We start from the raw sequence: 20,784 nt of genomic DNA, 5'->3' as shown, positions 1-20,784 counted from the left end.
GTGTGGAGTGAAGTAAATCTGTGCAAATCTTCTGCATCAAGGTCAACTTTGACATGCGTATTTGTATGGTTAACCAATAGCAAACAGTTCTGGCTGATGGAAAGTCCACAACAGAGGAAGCTATTGTAGCTGATTAGCTGTGTTTCATCATCCAATTTCATAGAACTGCTCCACAGCAGGCTTGTAGACAGTTGTGAAACAGGAGTCAATGCTAAAAGTCCATCTCTTGAATAAACACTGAACTTATTGTCTCGTTATCAATTTAACGAGCTTGCTCACTGACAGTTGTCAAACTAGCCAGCTCATAGAGCTATTGTGACTGACTAGTGCTTGCTTGTTCCCAGCTGGCTAGTTTATTATGCCTGCGAGTCACCAACTAGTCCTGGGAGTAGTCACTAGTACTACTACTTGCAGTCAGTGTCTACATTGGATGCATTCAGCCACAGTACTATTGTGGGGTCACCAGTGTTTTGGCAGCGCTCAGAGCCCAGTACACAATCACTATAATTATGTGCCTAAATACATTTCTGGTTGCAGTTACGCACATACAACACAGGTGTACATGAGCCGATGCATCTGTGTAGATGGCTACATCAATTAAAAAACAAAACAAAAAATAAAGATATGTGAGATGCACAACTGATAAATAGGGTCGAAATGCTTCCTGACATTTATGTGTGATACATGTGATGATACAATAATACCATCTCCACTGGAACAATATCGAACAAAACTGATTATCACAAAAGACCTGATTTGGATCCCGATTGTTTCAATCTAGCACCTTTTCTGTCCCAAACTCCATGTGAAAACAAATTAAGAGTTGCGGAGGAAGACACATGTGCTGATGTTGTATTTTCCTGGAGCTGCCCATGAATATTAGTAAAGAGCCCAACTTTATTGATAGCAATGTTAACATTGATGCTGCTTTGTATTTTGCAATTCCATCAGTCTTCATTTACAGCCATGTTGATGCCACATTACTGTTCTTTGGTTGGCGCATAATAACAGTTCATGCAAACATTGCCTACAGAGCTGGTTAGCTTGTAATTGGGCAAGAAAGTTTCAAATGACAGCAGAGTTTTCTACTATAGTCCGATGTGTTAGTTGTAGAAGGAGAACATGAACAGTCCAACAGTAAACTTGACTTTGTTCTGTTCTATTGGAGTTTTGATCTTAAGCTTCATATCCTGGGAAGGAAGTGTGTCATAGTCATGGTGGGTGTGACCCGGTTGCCTCTCTTGGTTTTGCCAGTCTTGCTGAGGCCAATGTACATGCCAGGGTAGGCAGCTGATTCATAGGCATTGTAGTTGTTGACCAGGAGATTCTCCTTGAACTTGCATTCATCATTGTAGTGGCCCTGAGGAAGGGGAAGATAAAGAGAGAGGGACAACAGACAAGTCAATTATCATGTTATTCCTAATCACTGTTCTAGTTCCTTGAACGTGAGAATTTCCTGTTTTTCTCTGTTTGGGTTTGTGACTGTTAGTAAGACAACCTTTGCTCATAACAGACAAGAGTCACAATTCACACTAGAGGTCAATGTGATGTAAACACTGATCCTTTGAGACAAGTGAAGAAATGTCAGATGCTGTTTCAGTGAAGATGGTTGCCACTTTATTTAGCGTGGTTCCTAATCTCTTGCCACCCAGATTCATTTTGTTTTGCTGCAAGTAAAACAAAACAATGCACCCCCAAAGCTATTCTACCAGAGTGGGCATGTTACTGCATGTTGTAATGCTCTGAGTTAGGAAATCGTTCCAGTGCAATGAACTTTTACTGACAGTAGTTAACATCGGGAGAGAAAACTGATGCATGATGATGTCAATAAATTGATTAATGAGAGAAATCAGTGTCTCTTTTTAAAAATAGAAATTCAGAGCAAAAGATTAGTGAGTCTGGCATTGCTGTTGTTGGATTGGTAGAATTAGTGCTGTGGAATTCAGCATTATGCTGATTTTACCATGCCAGCCATTACAGTCAAGGACACCATACAGAAGCTAGTTTGATCAAAATATATTTAGATTGATTTTTCTATAAAGGTCTAAAATAATATTTGCAGCATATATTCAAATATATTTTCTGTGTGTGTGTGTAAATGTGCTGCATACATAGTCAGTGGCCACGTTATTAAGTACACCTATAAAATCTAATGCAATACAACAGCTCAGCCATGAATTCTACCTTTTTTACAGAGCTGCTAATTTTAGCAGTGACATTGTACTAGACTACATTTATAATGACAGGTGTTTTCTAATATTTTACCCCCATGTTTGTAAATTGGGTGGGCAAAATACCCTAAACACATTTCAATATAATACAGTCCAGTACAACACCACCACTGTGACCTCAGTACCAAACATATAGTTGTATTAACAACTCTCGGGAAGTTTTTACTACAACAACATTAAAAGCTTTGTAAAGGTAGAATTCATGGCGGAGCTGTTGTATTAGATTGTATAGGTGTACCTAATTAAATGTGTAGTAAAATCTTATTTTCATTATGTAATGTGTGTGTGTTCTACTTTTTCTCTTTTTGTAGAAGTGTATGTGTAAATGCTGTGCTAGATTACAGAGAAATACAAAACTGTTATGAGCCTTTAAAATATAACTTTTACAAGGGGCACGAAGCGAGCCGCCTGTTGCTAACGGCAAAAGCGGTAATGATGCTGAATGTGTTGAAATAATTAATAAAATGTTCAGTCTTCAGTGGTTGTTCCAACACAAGTCTCATTGTCCAAAACACAGGAATAAATAACTTTCAACTTCACAAAAACAAATACTCGCAGACTTATCAATACGATGGATTATGTCGTTGGGCCTCGTCTAGCTTCACCACATGTGAAGGACAAAAGACAGGCCTACCCAGGAAGGCCAAAGCCTTCACTAAGAGGCTTGACTAAGAAACAAAGAACAGACAATAGGAAGGCACCAAGCCGACACAGCTGTTAATTCACACCTCAATTTGAAGTCCTATTGGATGAGGCGTGTGAGACAGCGCATGAAATATCGGCGCACAGCTATGACGACACCAACTCTATAAAGCCTGGCGCTCCAGACTGCCCATTGTCATTTCCACAGTAACCCGTTTACTAACGGAGGCACATCACGTCTCTCTCCACAGTAACTGCCGTTACCACAAGCAGACGCTTCTCACGTGAACTTTAATTTCCCTAGGAAGAGTCTTAACTCGCTGGACGAGAAACAGACAGTTTTGTGTTTGCTGAACACTTTTTGGATCCTGATCGTTTACTCCCCATAATGATCCCGTACCTACAGAAGGAGAAGACACGGACTGACTGTTCCTTCACGGAGAGCAAGATCGCCGCTGAGCCCCTCTCCGTACCGACGTCGGCCACTGTTTTCCTTTGCTGCCCCGAAAAGGAACGGTTTCGCCAGTGGACCCGGCTTCATCAGCGTCCGAGCCTGAGAGAAACTCCACCGACAACTCAAAATAAACTGACTCATCCATCAGTCGCTAACCGAGAGCAATTTCAAGTAAGAGGCTTGTGTCTGAGCAGAGAGATTTTATAACTGTATTAATATACCTAAGTAATTGTGCTTTGCTTTTTGCAAAAGTGACGGACACCTGAGTTCAAATTGCTGTGTTTTTCTTTGTGTTTAGCACGTTCCATTTTGTATCGGTACCATGCTGTTGGGCCATTTTAACTGTGTTAGCTTTAACCACGGAGGGAGCTAAAAACTCTTCTCTCTCACCTCGAACTCACACACCTTTACACGTACATTTACATGCTTACACACATCTCAAACAGCCCAGATAATGTGGTAGTTTAGCTAGCTAAGCTAAGCCAGCTAAGCTTAGCCAGCTAAGCTACCGCTGATAGTGGTTGTTGGTCGACGTTATTGATTGTGAATCAGTGCTAAGGTTAAATAAATGCTATGGTTTCTTTTTAAAGAGCAGTTGCCTGTGGTTGTTGTGTACACATTTTGTGGTGATTGCTGGTTGTGACTGTCAGTGCATTGTAAGATAGTACCTTTTTTTTTTTTTTTTTAAATATCAACATTTTTAGGTGGACAGCCACCTTTTGAGACATTTTTCACGTTTGGTTCTTGGTCCCTGACCCCAGGGTGGTGCCCTGTAATTATTAATCTATGAATAATTTGGATAATATTAATTTAATAATTATTAATCTTTATTTCTGCTAATAACCAAACCTGCCCTAACTGAATCCCAACAATGTATAACGTTAAATACAAATTAAACTCGCTACAAACTCACTCCTCTTCATGCCTCTCTTGTCCCTGCCTCAACATGCTGTGTCTGTCATCCATGGAGTCATCCCTGGTCAGAGTCGCTATCAATCAACTTGATACTCTATTCCCTGTCGTCATATGTCCTCCTTTGGTTTCAGAGGCTGTGTTAGGTCATGGTCCTGTGTTCAGTGGGAGGTTGCTAAGCTTGCTTCCATTGCCTGCTCACCTGGTATCGGTTCTGGTGCTCATTCTGGCCCTGGTCACCGGCAGCATCCCCCGCTGGGTCCACCGCCCACCCCGGGCCTGAAAACTTGCTCCTCCTGGCAGTCCAAAGCTCCTGTGCTAGCATTGTAAATAAACACCATGACTCCCACAGTACTCCGAGCTTCCAGTCCGGGCAGAGTCAGCAAATAAGACGTTAGCTAATGGAAGCTAGAACAGTTAGCAGTAGTGTACTGGTAAGTGACTTCCTGTGTTACAAGAGAAAATGTCTCTGTTGCAACAATCCCCTAATACGTTCGTCTTGGTGGCAAGGTGCAGTTACTGAAAGCAGTTGGAGGGTTTTATTTTTTTATTTCCCCATGGCTACCCTACTGAGAGACTCTTCTCTTCGACTAATGTTTTAGTTGACTATTAAGGGGCAACCCTAATGTGTATTGTCATAATAACAGATTACTGCCATCTATGAGTCTGTCAAAACTGGCATTATGTGATCACGCTTTCTCTTACCAGTTAAAAGACGAGCAGCTGCATTTTGCACTAACTGTAGACGACAAAGAGATGACTAAACCCACGTACAAAGAACTACAGTAATCCAACCAAGAAGTAATAAAAGCATGGATAACACTCACACAAATCTTTGGGAGAAAGAGATATGACTTTACCTTGGCTCAAAGTCTTAACTGAAACAAAGTAGTTTCGACAACCGAACTAATCTACCTATCAAGTTTAAAGGAGCTGTCAAAAATAACTCATGATTTTTAACAAAAGATCGACTGTCAGATGCTAGAGGGCCAAGAGTACCATGGGTCATTCAGCAAGTTTGGTCATCCAAACATAACGATCTGTCTTATTTTCATTAAGAGTGAGACCATACAAGTTTTTATGTCGTTTATGCAGTCCAACAAAGGCTGCATTGAATCTCCTTTCAGTTTTCATTGGCAAATACATTTCTACATCATCAGCAAAACAATTAAAAGGAATATTATGTTTCTTAAAAATGGATCCGAATGGCAGCATATACAATGAAACGAGGATGGGGCCCAAATTGGAGCCTTGAGAGACCCCACAAGTGAGAGGGGCCACAGTCGAATATTCACCTAGGTGAACCGAGAAACTCCTGTCTGTCAGGTGACGTAGACCATTTGAGGGCAATACCTTTGATACTTATTGTCTAAGGGACAATTTGTAGGTTGTACCTCCTGATAGTAAGGAGAATGATACAGGCTCAAATTGATCAAAGACAGCTGGGCACAGAGGATTAACAGAAGGGTCTAAGGCAAACGTTTTCAGATTGTAGCAAAATACAAGCCGAGTCACAGGGATTTCTAAGAGAATTAAAAGGATTGAAAAATACTTGAGGCCTATGACTGTTACTAGAGACAAGGTTATTTATAAATTGTGTTTTTGCAGTTTTAACAGCTCTGTGGTAATTTGCTAAGCAGTCCCTAAAGATTCCTGAGGAGACCAGGAGCTTATCCTTCTTCCACCTCCTCTCAGCTCGTCTACATCTCTCATCTGAGAGAGCAGGTAGTATCATTCAGCCACGGCTCTGAAAGTGGCTTTAAGTGTTTAGTTCTAAATGGAGCAACAGAGTCCAAGATATCAGTGCAAGTGGAGTCAAAGAGGGTAGTAAGCTCCTCAGCACTGAGATCACAGCAGCCATCCAGGGTATAAAGCATAGAGTCTTTTAAAAGCTATAAAAGACTGCCACGTAGTTATAGGGTTAGTCGCACGCAGGTGGCGTGCAGGAACACAAGTTGTAACCCTAGAGCAAGGAACTGTAGCGGTAAATAAAACAGGCAGATGATCCGATATACATGTCACAAATTTCACTGATACATACACATAAACCATAAGACAGCCCAAGGTCCAATGTGTGTCCTTTTTCATGTGTCACCGCTAATTAAAAGACAATCACATTTTTTAACATAATCACCGCCAAGAAGTCAGCATATTCCTGTATAAAATCCTTGTTGAACTTTGGATGGTACACCACGGGAAAAGGATAGTTTAACTCAAAAAGCTACAGCCCAAAGCTGGAGTAAATGTCAAATGGTCCACGCCGCTTCTGCGGACCCGCATCCGCTAGGGTTGAGGAGGCTCTGTCAGCAGCAGTCGGACCTGGAACACAGACCTCTAAAATCCGGTGAGCGCTGGACAGCAGGAAAATAACATTCTCTGCAAGAGAGGCGAGGATCAGTCCCACAGGAGGACGTCAGGTAAGCCTTAAGTCTTACAGTACACCTCCCTGCTTTCCTCGTCTTGTGACGTTCCTTATAGGGAAAGGCACATGGGAGGTAGCGCAGGCCTGTAGGTATGTCAGATAAGAAGGGAGGAAGATGGAAGAAGTTTGGTTTCTCAAGTTGTGCTTTAACAACAATTCTTCAGAAGCTCAAACATTGAGAAGTGCTTAGTCATCATAAACAAGTAAAGCAGAGACATCTCCATGACAAAAACAAAGCAGCAGCAAACAATGCGCTAAGCACACGAGGCAGACGATTCGCTGCATACACTAGAGCCAACTTACACTCGTCATAGTCCGTCAGTAAAGTTTACTGCTGTTGACATCGGACACCGCTGCCCCCTTTGACAGAAGACTAAGTTGAATCCCAGAGATCATTTTCTCTCTTTTCTGAAAACCTCTTGGCACTGTTCTTCTCTTCCTTTTGGCTTTTTGCCCCATCCAGGGTGAGCGGGCATCTGGCTCGTTCCCCCAGACATCAGCTGAATCTCAGAGCTGCAATGTGCTGAATGCACAGCCAACTCCAGCCAACTCTAACATGACAAAAGTTAGGAAAGTCAGAACTGTGGCAAACTTAGGATGCCCCGGTAGCTCACCCAGTAGGGAGGACGCCCCATGTACAAGGATGAGTCCTTACCACAGTGGCCGGGTTCCTTTGCTGCATGTCAAAATGGAAGAGCCTTCAAAAGGTAATTGAGAATGACCGAGCTAAGATCGTGTGGGACTTCCAGATCCAGACTGACAAACTGGTGATGGCTAACTAACCAGACATCGTGTTGATCGACAAACAGCAGAGGAAGGCAGTGGTGATAGATGTAGCAATCCCAAGCGACAGCAACAAAAAGGAGGAAGACAAGAAGCTTTAAAAATACCAAAGGCTGAAAGAGGAGCTAGAAAAGATATGAGTAAAAGCAACAGTGGTGCCAGTGGTAATCGGAGCACTGGGTCCTGTGACCCCCAGACTGGGAGAGTGGCTCCAGAAGATTCCAGGTACAACAAGAGTGCAGTCCTAGGAACAGTTAAGATACTGCACAGAACCCTCAAACTCCAAGGTCTATGGTAGAGGACCCGAGATTGAGGATGACACATACCTCTCCATGGGGGGGAGGGAGGGAGGAATGGATAGATGTAACAAACAATCGTTCAAGAAATATCCATCAAATTCCTAGGATGCCTAACAACATCAGGCAATGGGACTGCCGATGCCTTTCAGCTAACTCGGGTGCATTTACATTTGTTTGAATGTTGATTAATGTACATTGTCGATTTTGAAATAAAAATAAATTAAACATATCCCTTTTATTGATAAGTCTAAGTGAAAATCACACAGCTGCTTCAAAAGTAATGTCATTTAACTGCCTGGTGGAAATGCAATGATATCCTTGATGATAACCTATCACCTACTGCTCCCACTCAAATCTGGCACGACACTCAATGGGTGGATCGTATTTCGAGCTGAAGGAGCACAAGACTCCGGCAGGATGAGGGGAGGCGGACTCTGTGTTTACATCAATGGTGCTTGGTGCTCAAGCGCAGTCAAAGTGGATGGACACTGTTTCCAGATGTCGAACATTTTATGTGAAGATAATAACCATATTATTATCGTAACTATCTTGCTGCTGTTTTGCATTCCCCCAGACGCGGTTTGATCCCGGCTTCCCCCAGCCCACATGTCAAAGTGTCCTTGGGCAAGACCCTGAACTAAATTGCTCCTGAGGGCTCTGCCATCAGTGTATGAATGTGATATGTAGTGTGAAATACTTTAAGTAGTTGGAAAGTACAGGTAGAGTTCATTTGTTACTTACATCACGTGACTTACGTAACTTATTTTAACCCAAACCACAATCTTTTCCCAAACCTAACCAAGTAGTTTTGTTGCCTAAACCTAACAAAACTGCAACTGTTTCACAACATTAATCACGTGTTTAACATCATGTCACTCACGTTGCACAACTTATGTAACGTACTGAAGCGGAATGCCTGTTGCTGGCCAACGGTCGTATGTCCATATAAACACTCCATTTTAGCTACCGAGTGAGGGTCCATGATTCCCCGTACATTGTACGACCACTACGCCAAGGCTCCTCAGACTTACTCAGCTAAGTACCTTTTTGCAAGTGTGTTTTGATCCTGTTTTCTGCTCTGCCTGAAGGATTATCCTGTACTGGTGATCACAGCTCCTTTCATTGCCTGAATTCCTGTCAGCCTGTCTGCCTGCCTCTCCAGCCACCTTCACCTCGCCGGACTCGATAGTTCCACTTTGCCTGTCTACCACGGAGCCAGACCCTCCACATCTTACCTGCTCTGTGATCTTGGTTCCGCTGACGGTCAGTCTCCATACACCACAACCAGCGCTACACCACGGCCAGCCAGGTCTACGCGGTACCACCTCATCCTGTCTCACGGACCAGCCTGCCTGTCCAGACCCACGCGGCGGCTAGATCCAGTCAGCCGGGTGACCGCTGCTCCAGGCTCTGAGTCGGAACCTCTGCTACTCTCCCAGGATTACCAAGTTTGACACTGAAGGCTTCGCTCTGAACTGCTATACCCCTTCCCACTATTCCTGCTAAATAAAGTGTGAATTGGGTTATAAAGACTACTGGTGTGTTCTGCATTTGTGGGTTCGAAGATCATACATACGACAGAATCAGCTTCACAACCGAGACTGGAGGAAGACGTTTCAGAGTGGTAAGTTATTCATTTGTAACTAATTTATCCTTCATACATAATGTTTTAACTGTGCACTGTCTCTACATCACAGTAACAACTTTATGCCCATTGACTGCCTGGAGGGTATCTAATGTTGTTTTAATTTCATATTTAGGTGTACTTGCATTATGGTGCGTGTGACAAGGCAACGTAGATATGTTACAGAAGTAAATGCTGGACTACAATCAAGCTGTTTTCAGGCAGTTCAGGAGCTGTTGTACGTTTGTTCAAACTGGGGGAACCAGGAGAGCTGGAGTTGAACCCAACAGCAGACACCCAGAATAGGTGCAGTTTAAATAAGTGATAATTTAATGAGTAACAAAATGCTTACACTGATTTCAGGCAGGCAGTGATCCACGAAGGCAAACAAGTCCACAGGAGCAAACAAATAATCAGAGTCCAGAAATAACAGGTAGAATGTTAAAAAAATCCAAAAACACAGGAAACAGAGGCCAGGATGCTTGACATAAGAACAACGTGCAAATGAAGAACTGACACTGAACAAAGGAAAAACTTGGACTAAATACACTTAGGTGGGGAGACAACGAGACACAGGTGCAATTAATCAGGGCAGGGCAAACAATCTAAACTGGAGGGAAAAGCAAACAAAGACAGGAAGTAAAACAACAAGACACACGAGGAGAGGAGAACACTTAACAAAATAAGACAGGAAATAGGACAAAAACCCAAAACTATGACAGGAGCAGTGTTTTCTGTGGGAGAGGGTACCTCCCGTTGCGGTGGCTTTTTCACTTTGCAAACCTATTACATGCACAAAAAAGATATATATATATATATAAAGGAAAGGGAAAAAGCCAAAAAGCATGATACGACCACTTTAACAATACACCCTTTCATTTTCTATCAAGGTACAAGGGCATCAATCATTTATTCACAAAGTTGTATAATGAAATGAAAGTTTGTAGTCCCTTCATGCTACATACATAGAATATAACATAATTCAATTTATATTAAAATAGGGTAACATAAAATAAAACAATACATAGTTTATATACGTACATCAGGAAATAATTCTGAAGAGCATTTTTTGAATTTGCATCTGGTGGAATGTAAACAGCAGTCAGAGATGGTGATGATAACATGGTCTCCATTGTCACATAAAAAGCACAGCATTTGTGAGACAGTGTCCGTCCACTTTGCCTGAGTTTGAGCACCAAGCATCATCCTTCCACAATGAACTTTTACAATGACCAAGGTGATGTATTACTGGCATAGGTAATATGTGTATAAAAATTGATGGTCATTTGGTGCACCTTGACGCAGCACAAACATATCCACACTTTTCATTGATCAGGGACAGGTTGTACAGAGTGAGTCATGACACTCAGACAGGGGAAGAAGTCACGCAGTTACTAGTGCCAAAAAGCCCTGGGACAATAGTTTTCCAGGCGGCTCATTACAACCCAGTGGCCAGGCATATGGGGTGTAATAAAACACGAGAGCGGATTATGGCCTGATTCTATTGGCCTGGGATTTGGGGAGAGGTACGCCGTTGGTGTGTGTCTTGCCCCGAATGTCAGATGGTTAACCTCACAGCCATACTGAGAGCGCCTTTGCAGCAATTACCATTAGTGGAGGTCCCATTTGAACGCATAGGGATGGACCATATGGCCATTTTACCGGAGCGCACTCTGATATCGCTTTGTGCTGGTGTTAGTGGACTATGCAGCGCGATATCCCGAAGCAGTGCCTCTGCGCACCATCTCTGCAAAGAGCGAGGCACAGGCACTGTTTCAGGTCATCTCCCACGTCAGGATCCCGAAAGAGATCCTGACTGACCAGGGCACCTCATTTATGTCATGCACACTGAGAGAACTGATTATTGGGCATCAAAAACAAAACTTTGAAGTCCATGATCTGTAAATTTGTGCACAAGGACAAGTGCAATTGGGATAAGTGGCTACATGGCTACATCATCTACAGTGACAGCTGAGCGGAGCATATGTGGTGGGGGGTGGCGGTGCTCGGGTCATTGAGGCAGGCCGGTCTCACTGCCAACCCGAAGAAGTGTGCGGTTGGATGGAGGAAGGTATGGTATCTGGGGTACTACTTGGTGCGCCCCCAGGTAGAGAAGACGGCTGCAATTGTCACCGGCCCAAAACCCAAGTCGAAAAAAGAGGCGAGGGGGTTCTTGGTCCTGGCTGGCTATTACTGGAGGTTCATTCCCAACTTCGCAGAGCTGACCAGTTCCTTGACCGATTTCACCTGGAAAGGTGCCTCAGATCCGGTCGAGTGGACGGAGCAGTGCCAACTGGTGTTATAGAGGGTAAAACAAGCCCTCTGTGGGGAGCCGCTTTTCCACAAACCAAAATTTTTTCTCCCTTTTGTTCTGCAGTCTGACGCATCAAACACGGGAGTGGGGGCCGTTTTGTCCCAGCAGGTGTAGGGGGTCGACCGCTTAGTGGTTTACATCAGCCGGAAGCTGTCAGAGAGGGAGGCCAGGTACAGTACCATTGAAAAGGAGTGCCTGGCCATCCAGTGGGCGGTTGAAGCCCTGCGGTACTACCTGCTGGGGCGCCCATTCACCCTCTGTTCGGACAGAGGCTCCACCACATGGAGGATACCAACTCGCGGCTCACCGGGTGGTATCTGGCTTTACAGCCGTTTAATTTCAAGGTGATCCATAGCCCGGGGGCGCAGATGGCCATGGCAGACTTCCTCTCCCGTTTCCTTTGGGGGGGGGAGTAGGTCAGGCCGGATGGCTCCCTGGCCTAAGTCGGGTGGTGGGGGTATGTGGAGGTGGGCATGGAGCTGCAGAGGGAGAGGTGGGGGAGTGGCTCAGGTGAGCAGCATCAGGGAGAGGTAATTGTCACAGCTGAAACCGACTAATTATCCTCTCCGCAAATACTCAGCAGCATGCTGGACCTAAAAGAGAAACTCACACACCGACCAGCGCCATGTCAGCCGACAGAGCAGCTGGTCTCCCTGTGCAGAAAAGGACGGACAAGGAAGCCGCTGAACCAGTGCCGGAGCTGGGCAGCGAAAGAGGTGCAGTTGTGAGAAGCGGCTCAGATTATGTGGAAACATTGTGTGGGTTGAGCAATCAATAAAGAATGTTACCTGTAAGCTGTGCATTTCCAGAGCCAATGGACTCACGTCAGCTCCAAATCGCTACAAATATTAATGAGATTTGTTTCTCTTTCTCCATTTTCTTGTGAAAACTAAATCATTTTGCATGTAGTAATAATGAGAAAATTATTCCATGACAAGAAAAACATAAAAAATGATCTTGTTAAAACCAGGAACTGTTCTTGTTATAACAAGGAAATGAGCAAGGCGACAGGCTTTTACTGCTGTTTGTGCGAACCTGCAAAAACCACAATATGTCTTCAGGGCAAACACCATTTACCATACCACCCTGTCCTTTGGAGAACCATTTGCACCATGTGTGCATCATGAGATGTACACGTGGTTACTCAAATCATGGCTTGGCATAGATAACCTAACTGAATGTAAAAATGCCGTCAGGGTCAGGTGCTGTACTCATTACGTCACTATTACCACAGATACCTAATCCCCCCCAATACTACATACTACTATAAGGGAAAAAAACTCACTGGCTTGGCGGGCTCCCTCACAGAGGTCTGGGAGCAGCTCCAGCCAAAGGTCAACCTAACTCCCCCCACCCTAACAGAGCCACCTACCTCTGTACATGCAGGACTGCTGTTAGGTGAGTGACTGGATGACTAACTGTTGGATGACTAACTGGTGTTTAGCTTATGGTTGAGTTAGCCTCAGTCAGCATTCAAAACAATTTTAACTAGAGCTGATCACTCTAATGTTTGGGGCAGTTGCTACCAAATAAAACATTATACCTATGGCTTAGGGCCAAAAGAAAAAGATCTACAATTAACTGTGACATGGAATTAAATCAGACAGAAGCAGTGGACACAGTGTATTTAACTCATCTGGAAATTAATAGTTGTGTTAAAATCATATTTTCAGGTTTCAATTATTGAGAGCTGTATTTTAACAATATAATTGTATTAATTGTTCTAAATTATTTAATTATTAATTGTATTTAGGTTCAATTATTAATTGAAATGAATTTTAATGGTTATGCATTTTTTTATTGTCTACTTCTAATTAGTGTGTCATTCCTGAATGATTAATTCAAAAGAACAAATCTTTTGGGTGAACGAACTGAATCACTTCAGTTCAGTTGAGCTCTGTCAGTTGCCCAGAAGTATTTTCCTCACTGTTAATTCCCATGTTAAGTTTTTCTTTCAATGATATCCTCAGCATTTCTCAAAACTAAAAGCATCCTTGATAATTCAACAATAGGTTAGTGTTAAGGCCATCAGTTTTAATTATTTCTCCTTCAAGAAATAGTTATTTTTTGTCAGTTTTGGATAGCGTAAGGCTAGGCTACATTACCCATGATCCTCAGCCACCATTACTATGGAGACAAAGCCAGTCCGCTTTGTGTTACCTGTTACAAAACCGTAATTTATTTCAAACTGATTAAGATTTTATGTGTGTTCATGGAGTCACCCCCTTCACACAAACACACAACGTTGGAGTGCTTTATTGGATGACGTGGCTCAATATTGATTTTGTCATCATTCTATCATTCTATGTTATATGAAAGATGATTTCATATTAAATATCCTCAGTCACATATTCTTGGAAATATAAAATTAAATGAGCAACTTCCCATTTTACAATCACAGGCATAAAATGCCTTTTGTTAACAGAGTCAGTGGCATTTGGAGGCCTATCTATTGTCTGTTTGTAATACGTCCAGGGGCATTTTTTTGGTTGTGAATTGACATTTCTTCTTAAATCATGATTTAACCCTTACATCCCGTTTGGCTCCACTTGGACCCGTTTTGACATTTGACAGCAGTAAAAACATCCTAAATGTGTAAATGTATATATGTGTATATAATAATGTATATAATAAGAGGCAAAAACTCCAGTTTCTCGAATGGCCGCTTGAGCCTGGCTCCAAGAAACCTATGGGTGACGGCATGGACGCTACGTCCATTTTTTCATACAGTCTATGATATAATCATAATATGGTGCACCTAAGGAACAGAGGTCATAGAGTGCCTTGACACCGTCGTGAGATTGATTTGTGAAGATTTTCAGAAAATAGGCATCTTCACAACTTTTAAGATAAATTGTGGCAAAATGGGATAATGAACATGGATCAATCCAGTCTTTTGGGTGAAATTTGGTGGAGATTAGATTAAATTTGTTTGTAAAAATGGTGAGAAATCTTTTGATGAGAATTGGCTGATACAGGGATAAATTGTTTTGTTACTATTGCATACAATTCGTGTCTGATAAGTGAATGAGACTTTGAACCTATCTGCCTCCTGAGGTCAGGCCACTTTCACAGGAGTTCCTGAATCAAATACATGGGGGAATTTATTCCAACAGCAGGTAACAGCATAAAGATATGGAGTAGTGCAGTGCTTGTCACACAAAAATGCTGACAATTTTACTTCAGTTCACACATCTTGTCATCAAATTAGCATACACTGATCAGTTCTTACCGAACCATAGAGTTTCCCTTTGTCGTTCATGGCAATGAAGAGGCCGCTTCTCACCCCAAACAGAGTCACCACTCCTCTCTCCACTGGAGAAATTTCTAGAAGGCCTAGGATGAAACATAAGAACGATCAGCAGCAGATAGAATACATCAAAAAGGGAAAGCTAAACAAAAGGGGACACTAAAAATGCTTACTTTGATGGCCTCAGAAGTGGTGTGTAGTCCCAAAATTATTTGAACAGGAAAAGTGGGAAAGCAGCCAAATAATGTTGTATGAATGTATGTATTACAACATCATTTTTTTTACTCTTTAAAGCATATATATTTGTCTGGAATTTAAACTGTTCTCATTTACAATAAGGTTATTTACACATACAAAGAAAATCGCATAGAAAATGTAAACATTGATAGTTTCGGAAAGTACACAGAAAGCTTAACATTCCACATTTTAAAGTTTTTTTAGGGTTGGAACCTGACCTGTCCTCCTGGGGCCTTCTTGTGAAAGTTTGTGTTTTCTGACATCTGTGCTCACCGAGTACAAAGACATGCAGGTCTTAAATGGACTCTGACATTGTCTATAGACAAATCCAGTGGCTGATTTATGTGTTGCCATTACTGTGGTGGTAGAGATGTTAATCAGTTAATCACAGTCGGCAGTTGGCCCTCCCAAAGATGAAGGTAGGCTTCTGTCCAACCTCCACAGTCTGGTCTGGTCTCAGTCTTTTAAAGTGCTGTGTAGAGTAGCTAATTATAGAAATTACTTGTTGGCTTATGATTTAAATCATCAAACTGCATGATTCCTTGCAGTGTAATCAGAAGAACGTATCCTTTACCGTTGCTAGGTCCTTTGTCAGCAAGCTGGTCAGAATGCGATCAAAAGATGGGGATTTAATAGTAACAGAGATTTAGGAAAGTAAAATTGATTTCATGGAGCATAGGCTAGTGGCAGTTTGTTGTTGGAGCAGTGATACAGCAGAGAATGGGAAAGATGGCTGTCTACAAAATCTAATCAACAAAATTTTAACTTTTCAGTTAAATTGAATCCAGTTTTAACAGACAGCTAGAAATCTCTGTGCTGTTCAGCTGCTCCAACAACAATCCACGATTTCAACGGAAAGTTAAATCCACAAGCCTCTGCTCCGTGAAATCAATTTTACTTTCATAAATCTTCAATACGATCAAAACATGATTAAATCATGTTTTGATCGCACCAAGCGGCATGACGACAAAGAACCAGGGGCTGCTAAATGATCAAGCGATCTGCCTAAATAGGGCCATGGTGAGCAGCTACCCCCGCATATTCTTTCCCCAAACCCTTTGTCACATCAATTTCTAACTAGTGTTTAGAGACTGAATCATTTCAACATTCACACAGACTACCATCATCGGTTGGAAGGGGCTAATGCTAATCGTGAACAACCCAAACATCACTGCTTTCACTGTCAGTGTAAATGTATTCAGTTCCACTCTACCACTAATCCTTTAAAAATGGAGGCTGTAAGATTCTAGAATTTTAAGTTTATAAGAATAGCAAGCTCCCAGGCCACCTGAAGACATAGGCCATCAAAATGTAGTATTAAATACTATGAGTGTAATATCATAATGTTATAGGGAATAGGAATAATGAAGCATAAAGCATCAACATTTCTACTACTTGTGAGATTATGACATCACAGCAAGTCGGGATCAAGTCGGACAGAAATCTAACCTACACGCACTGTGCGGTGATCACCAGTGATTCTGTGGTCTGGCTCATCTCAACCAAGCCAAATTACAGTGTACAACACAGTCTGTGTATGCTGGCCCTGACATGCGAAGTAGTAAGTAGGACATTGGGCAATGTGTCTTCAATGTGCACTGGAATTAATAATCATTTATTGTATTCAAACTATATGAATAACATCCACAAACCTTTATTGTATATGTAGTCTTTACTACAGCAAGTAGTCATTAAAAGTTGTTAGTGCGATGCAGTGGATCTGTTTCATCTCATCATATCTTAAGTTATATTTAGTAGGAATCATTGCTGCTTTTTTGAGTCCACATTTGCCACATTTTCCAGTGGTTCCCATATTAATTTACAGGAACTGACAAGTTATTAAAGTACATACTTTGTATTTAATTGTTATATTTCTAAACATATGTATATATTTAAATCTTTGTTAATTAAAAAGTAGTGATAATTATTTTAACAATCCATACAGGAATCACTGGTCCTAATGGCCCTAATTTGATTCAAAATTCTTGATCTTTGCTTTTTTCACAACATAAAATATGTTATTTGCCTACTTTACATGGATTTCAACAGGGAATGGCAAAATACTTACTGTATCTGTTTTCATTATGCACGCCTGTGATCTTCCCGTTTGGTAAGACCTGAATGTGGAAGCCGATGCCCACATTACAGTAAAGCCTTCTTAGTCTCTTTATCCCCAGCAGGTATTCTCCATCTCTAGCTGTCACCTCCCTCTTGTCCCAGGAGCTGCCGCTGGCCCAAACCAATGAACCAGCACTAAGTATGGTTTGTCTCCTACTGCTGATCACTGGGAGAGGAGCAAAGGAGCTGCACAGGAGAATCCCATACAGGAGCAGAGGGAGCTTGGACCTTGACGATGACATCCTCTGCTCGCCAGTCCCGGGAATCGTAGAGGTACACAACTATTGTGTATTTATAAGCCCAATTAAATGTTCACTTAGTATGAACAGAAAGCTTCAAGCTTCAGTCTCTCAAAGAAATACCATGAAGAAAATGCCTCAATTTCTGCACACTTTAAAGCCCAGAGAAAAGTTTCAGTATGCATATTTAGACATCTCTAAAAACTGAACCCATTAGGGGTTCCATTTGCCAGTGATTTGTCTCCTGTTTCCCAGTTTTGCTTCCTCCTCAGGTAGATCCAGCAGACAGACAGCAGACTTATATGCACCCCATATTACATCACACACCACCTGCTGTCTTGTTTGTCTGTGAGTCACAGATGCTGTAGAAGCACACAAACTGAGAAAAACATAAAACACATAGTGACAGAAAACAAAGAGGAACACGCAAGTACACAGGAACATAGAGTAGTAAAGAAATGTATAAAGAGATTTGATAGAGAGACGGATGAAAGGGCCCCTTCGCTAATGTCACCATCACTATCACCATGTTACCAATATGTAGGTGCTTCATTTTATATGAATATAAATATATACAGTGCATTCTGAAACTATGAAGAACCCTTTACTTTTTTCCACATTTTGTTGTGTTTTAGCCTTATAGCTAAATTGTTCAAATTCAGACTGGGGCACACATACAAAAAAGAAGAGGGGGCACATTTGGAAAACAATTTAAAGGAAAACTGAAAGTCCTGCTTCTAGGAAATAATAAACTGTATATTATTATTAATAGTTAAATTTGTTTAGTGTAAGAAATGCTAAATACACACCATGATGGATTCTGATGTGAAATAATACCTACCATTTTAACTCCAAATAGCCAAAAACAATAAGCAAGTGTTTTTTTCATTAATAGTCAATTAATAGTCAATTAATAGACAACCTGTTAGATGTAGAAATCACAAACTGACCATCTATGTGAATTCAATGAGAAGCTACAGCAAAGGGGTTGGTTTCTCATCTCTACAGCTATCAGTAAAATTGTCCTATGCACAATTCAATATTTTATTAAGGTCTCAGTTTAAAATTATACCTTTACGTATATGGTTGCATGCAATAACAATTGAATTGTTTTTGCACAAAACACAATATCACCCCAAATATGCTGTCAGTGGTAGATGATGTCATTTTTAGCTGTATTTAGGCTTCTGGAAACAGTGAAACACTTCTGCTGGGACATAAGGGCAGATGCCTCTGCAATGAGGCAACAACTACAGTAACTTATAGTACAATTAAATGTGTCTACATTATTACTGTCACTTCTCTTTATTATTTACTTAAGTAATTAGAATGGTAGCATTCAGTTAGTCATATCTGGGTATGCTTCCATGTGCACAAGCATACTACTATACTCTGATCATGACGGCATGTAAGCAGCAAAACTGAAAACTCCCCAACACTCCCTTTGACACGACAGAACAAAATATTTGGATTTAACAGTGATAATTGTATTTGGAGTCTGCTTAAATAAAACAAATGTCCTGACAGCTCTGATGGACCATGGGATTCCTCAGGACAGTCGCTATATTATTCCAAGAAGAGAAGCCATAACCTCAGAATCTATGTGTAATATCTAACCAGTCTGGCAGGTAAAAACACTCCAGGTAAAGGATGGTTAGATTCTGGTGCTGTGTAAGAGGATTTAAATAATTAATGAAGTTATCATGCTGTTTGGTTCATGCATAAATGCGCACTACACCTCTCTCAAACTAGAGACTGCAGATGAAGCACAAGTATAATTCACCACCCATTAATCAACAACTGCCTCGAATGCCTTCTATGAACATTTAAATCAGTATTACGTAAATTCATTGTAGAGCAAACTGAAAGAGGCAAAACTCAACATACATGAAATGTGTTTTGTACTCCGTTGTGTGCACCTCTGCAAACTAAAGCCACAAGGGAAACAAATGCATGCCCATGGTCTCTGAGTCGTGGTTGCAACCAGGAGCAAAATCTTCAGTCAGACATTAGAGTCAGACCACCCCACTGGTCAGCCTCCTATTTTTTTCTAAATGCGCACAGACCTGGCATAAAGTCTGTATACGAGCTTGTTTTTAAAAAAACAATTAAACATTAAGTAATTTTCAGTATTAACTAACCGGTAGCCAGGATGCGAACTACAGGGGAGCCAGGGCGAGCTTGGCTCCCCTTAATAAGACATGAGCTCCCCTAAAAACATGATTTGTGAAATTTTGGGGGGTCTATTAAATATTAAATAAAATATATAATATAAATATATATATATAAAATATATAATATATTAAGTAGTAAAGATTGGCAATATGCTGTTTTTGCCATACATTTCTATTTTTCTGTATCTTCATAATCATGGATCATGTGTAAAATTAGGCTATGGATGTATGATTCATGCATGAGTGTGATTCATCACTAATGAACTCTAATAAACATACCGGCATGTTATTCTTATCATCATCATTGAAGCTTGTGGACTGGTTGGCTGGGTCTCAACTGGCTCATCACAACATATGCTGTTGGCTGTCTGTGAAGTGCTAATTTGCCTTAGTTGTGCCTATCAAAATTTCTTAGAAGCACCCAAGGGAGCAGGTTAACATGTCTCTCTTTGTTGCATCATACCATACCAACCATACTTTGCACTAACACCCACCCTTTCACTATTGTATCTCTGTTTACAGTTTACAGAAACAGTTTAACCTGTATATAGACATAGTATGTTGTTGTCCGGTGTTGATTTTATATACTGTATATTTATATATGCATCTTTTTTCATCTACGTGTATGTACATAATAGTTACATGTTAATGTTTGCTTATCTTTGTTATACTTTGTTGTCCTTGTTTTGGCTGTATATCTTGCTGAACATTGTTCTTGGAACTGTGTACATTGCGAGCCACTAGAAACTGGAGGCCAAATTCTTTGTATGCATAAACATACTTGGCCAATAAAGCTGATTTGTTCCGTTTTTGCTGTTGTCTGGTCTGTGTGTCTGGCAATATGTTGGTAGGCCCACAGCAGTGTCTGATGTGTCTCCACCCAGGAATCCAGTGTATATTTGTTCCTCACTATGTCAGCGTCTATGGTAACCTAGCATGTCGACCATGTAAGACACAATGGGGAGATAGTCCAGTACACCTATGTTCTGTGTTGTCGTAGGCAATTATCTGGCCACTTGGATTGGTCTTCTGCATCCAAGGACCTCAAAAAGGGAGAGAAGCATCTGGTTAAAATGCTCACAAGC

The 20,784-nt window shown here is 41.4% G+C and overlaps 1 protein-coding gene across 1 annotated transcript; it reads right to left on the bottom strand.

Moving 5' to 3' along the window:
• Positions 1-877: 877 nt before the first annotated feature.
• Positions 878-17,528, bottom strand: LOC122880119 (fibroblast growth factor 4-like). Its single transcript, XM_044204918.1, has 3 exons — positions 17,237-17,528; positions 14,914-15,017; positions 878-1,360 (listed from the first exon to the last, which is right to left on the bottom strand). The coding sequence occupies exons 1-3, from the start codon at positions 17,526-17,528 to the stop codon at positions 1,184-1,186; spliced, it is 573 nt and encodes a 190-aa protein (XP_044060853.1). The 3' UTR covers positions 878-1,183.
• Positions 17,529-20,784: the final 3,256 nt, after the last annotated feature.

The sequence above is a fragment of the Siniperca chuatsi genome, linkage group LG8 (genome assembly GCF_020085105.1).
Source record: "Siniperca chuatsi isolate FFG_IHB_CAS linkage group LG8, ASM2008510v1, whole genome shotgun sequence".
Lineage (NCBI taxonomy): Eukaryota > Metazoa > Chordata > Actinopteri > Centrarchiformes > Sinipercidae > Siniperca > Siniperca chuatsi.
Note: the sequence above shows the minus strand (reverse complement) of the source record. Positions and strands in the feature narration are given on the sequence as shown.

Bases quoted from the DNA above. Each gene is read 5' to 3' on its own strand.
- LOC122880119 (XM_044204918.1), bottom strand. From the start codon at position 17,528: ATGTCATCGTCAAGGTCCAAGCTCCCTCTGCTCCTGTATGGGATTCTC. The intron at 15,018-17,236 runs GTAAGTATTTTG...GTTTCATCCTAG, and splicing joins GCATAATGAAAACAGATACA to GCCTTCTAGAAATTTCTCCA. The intron at 1,361-14,913 runs GTAAGAACTGAT...CCCCTTCCTCAG, and splicing joins AAGGGAAACTCTATGGTTCG to GGCCACTACAATGATGAATG.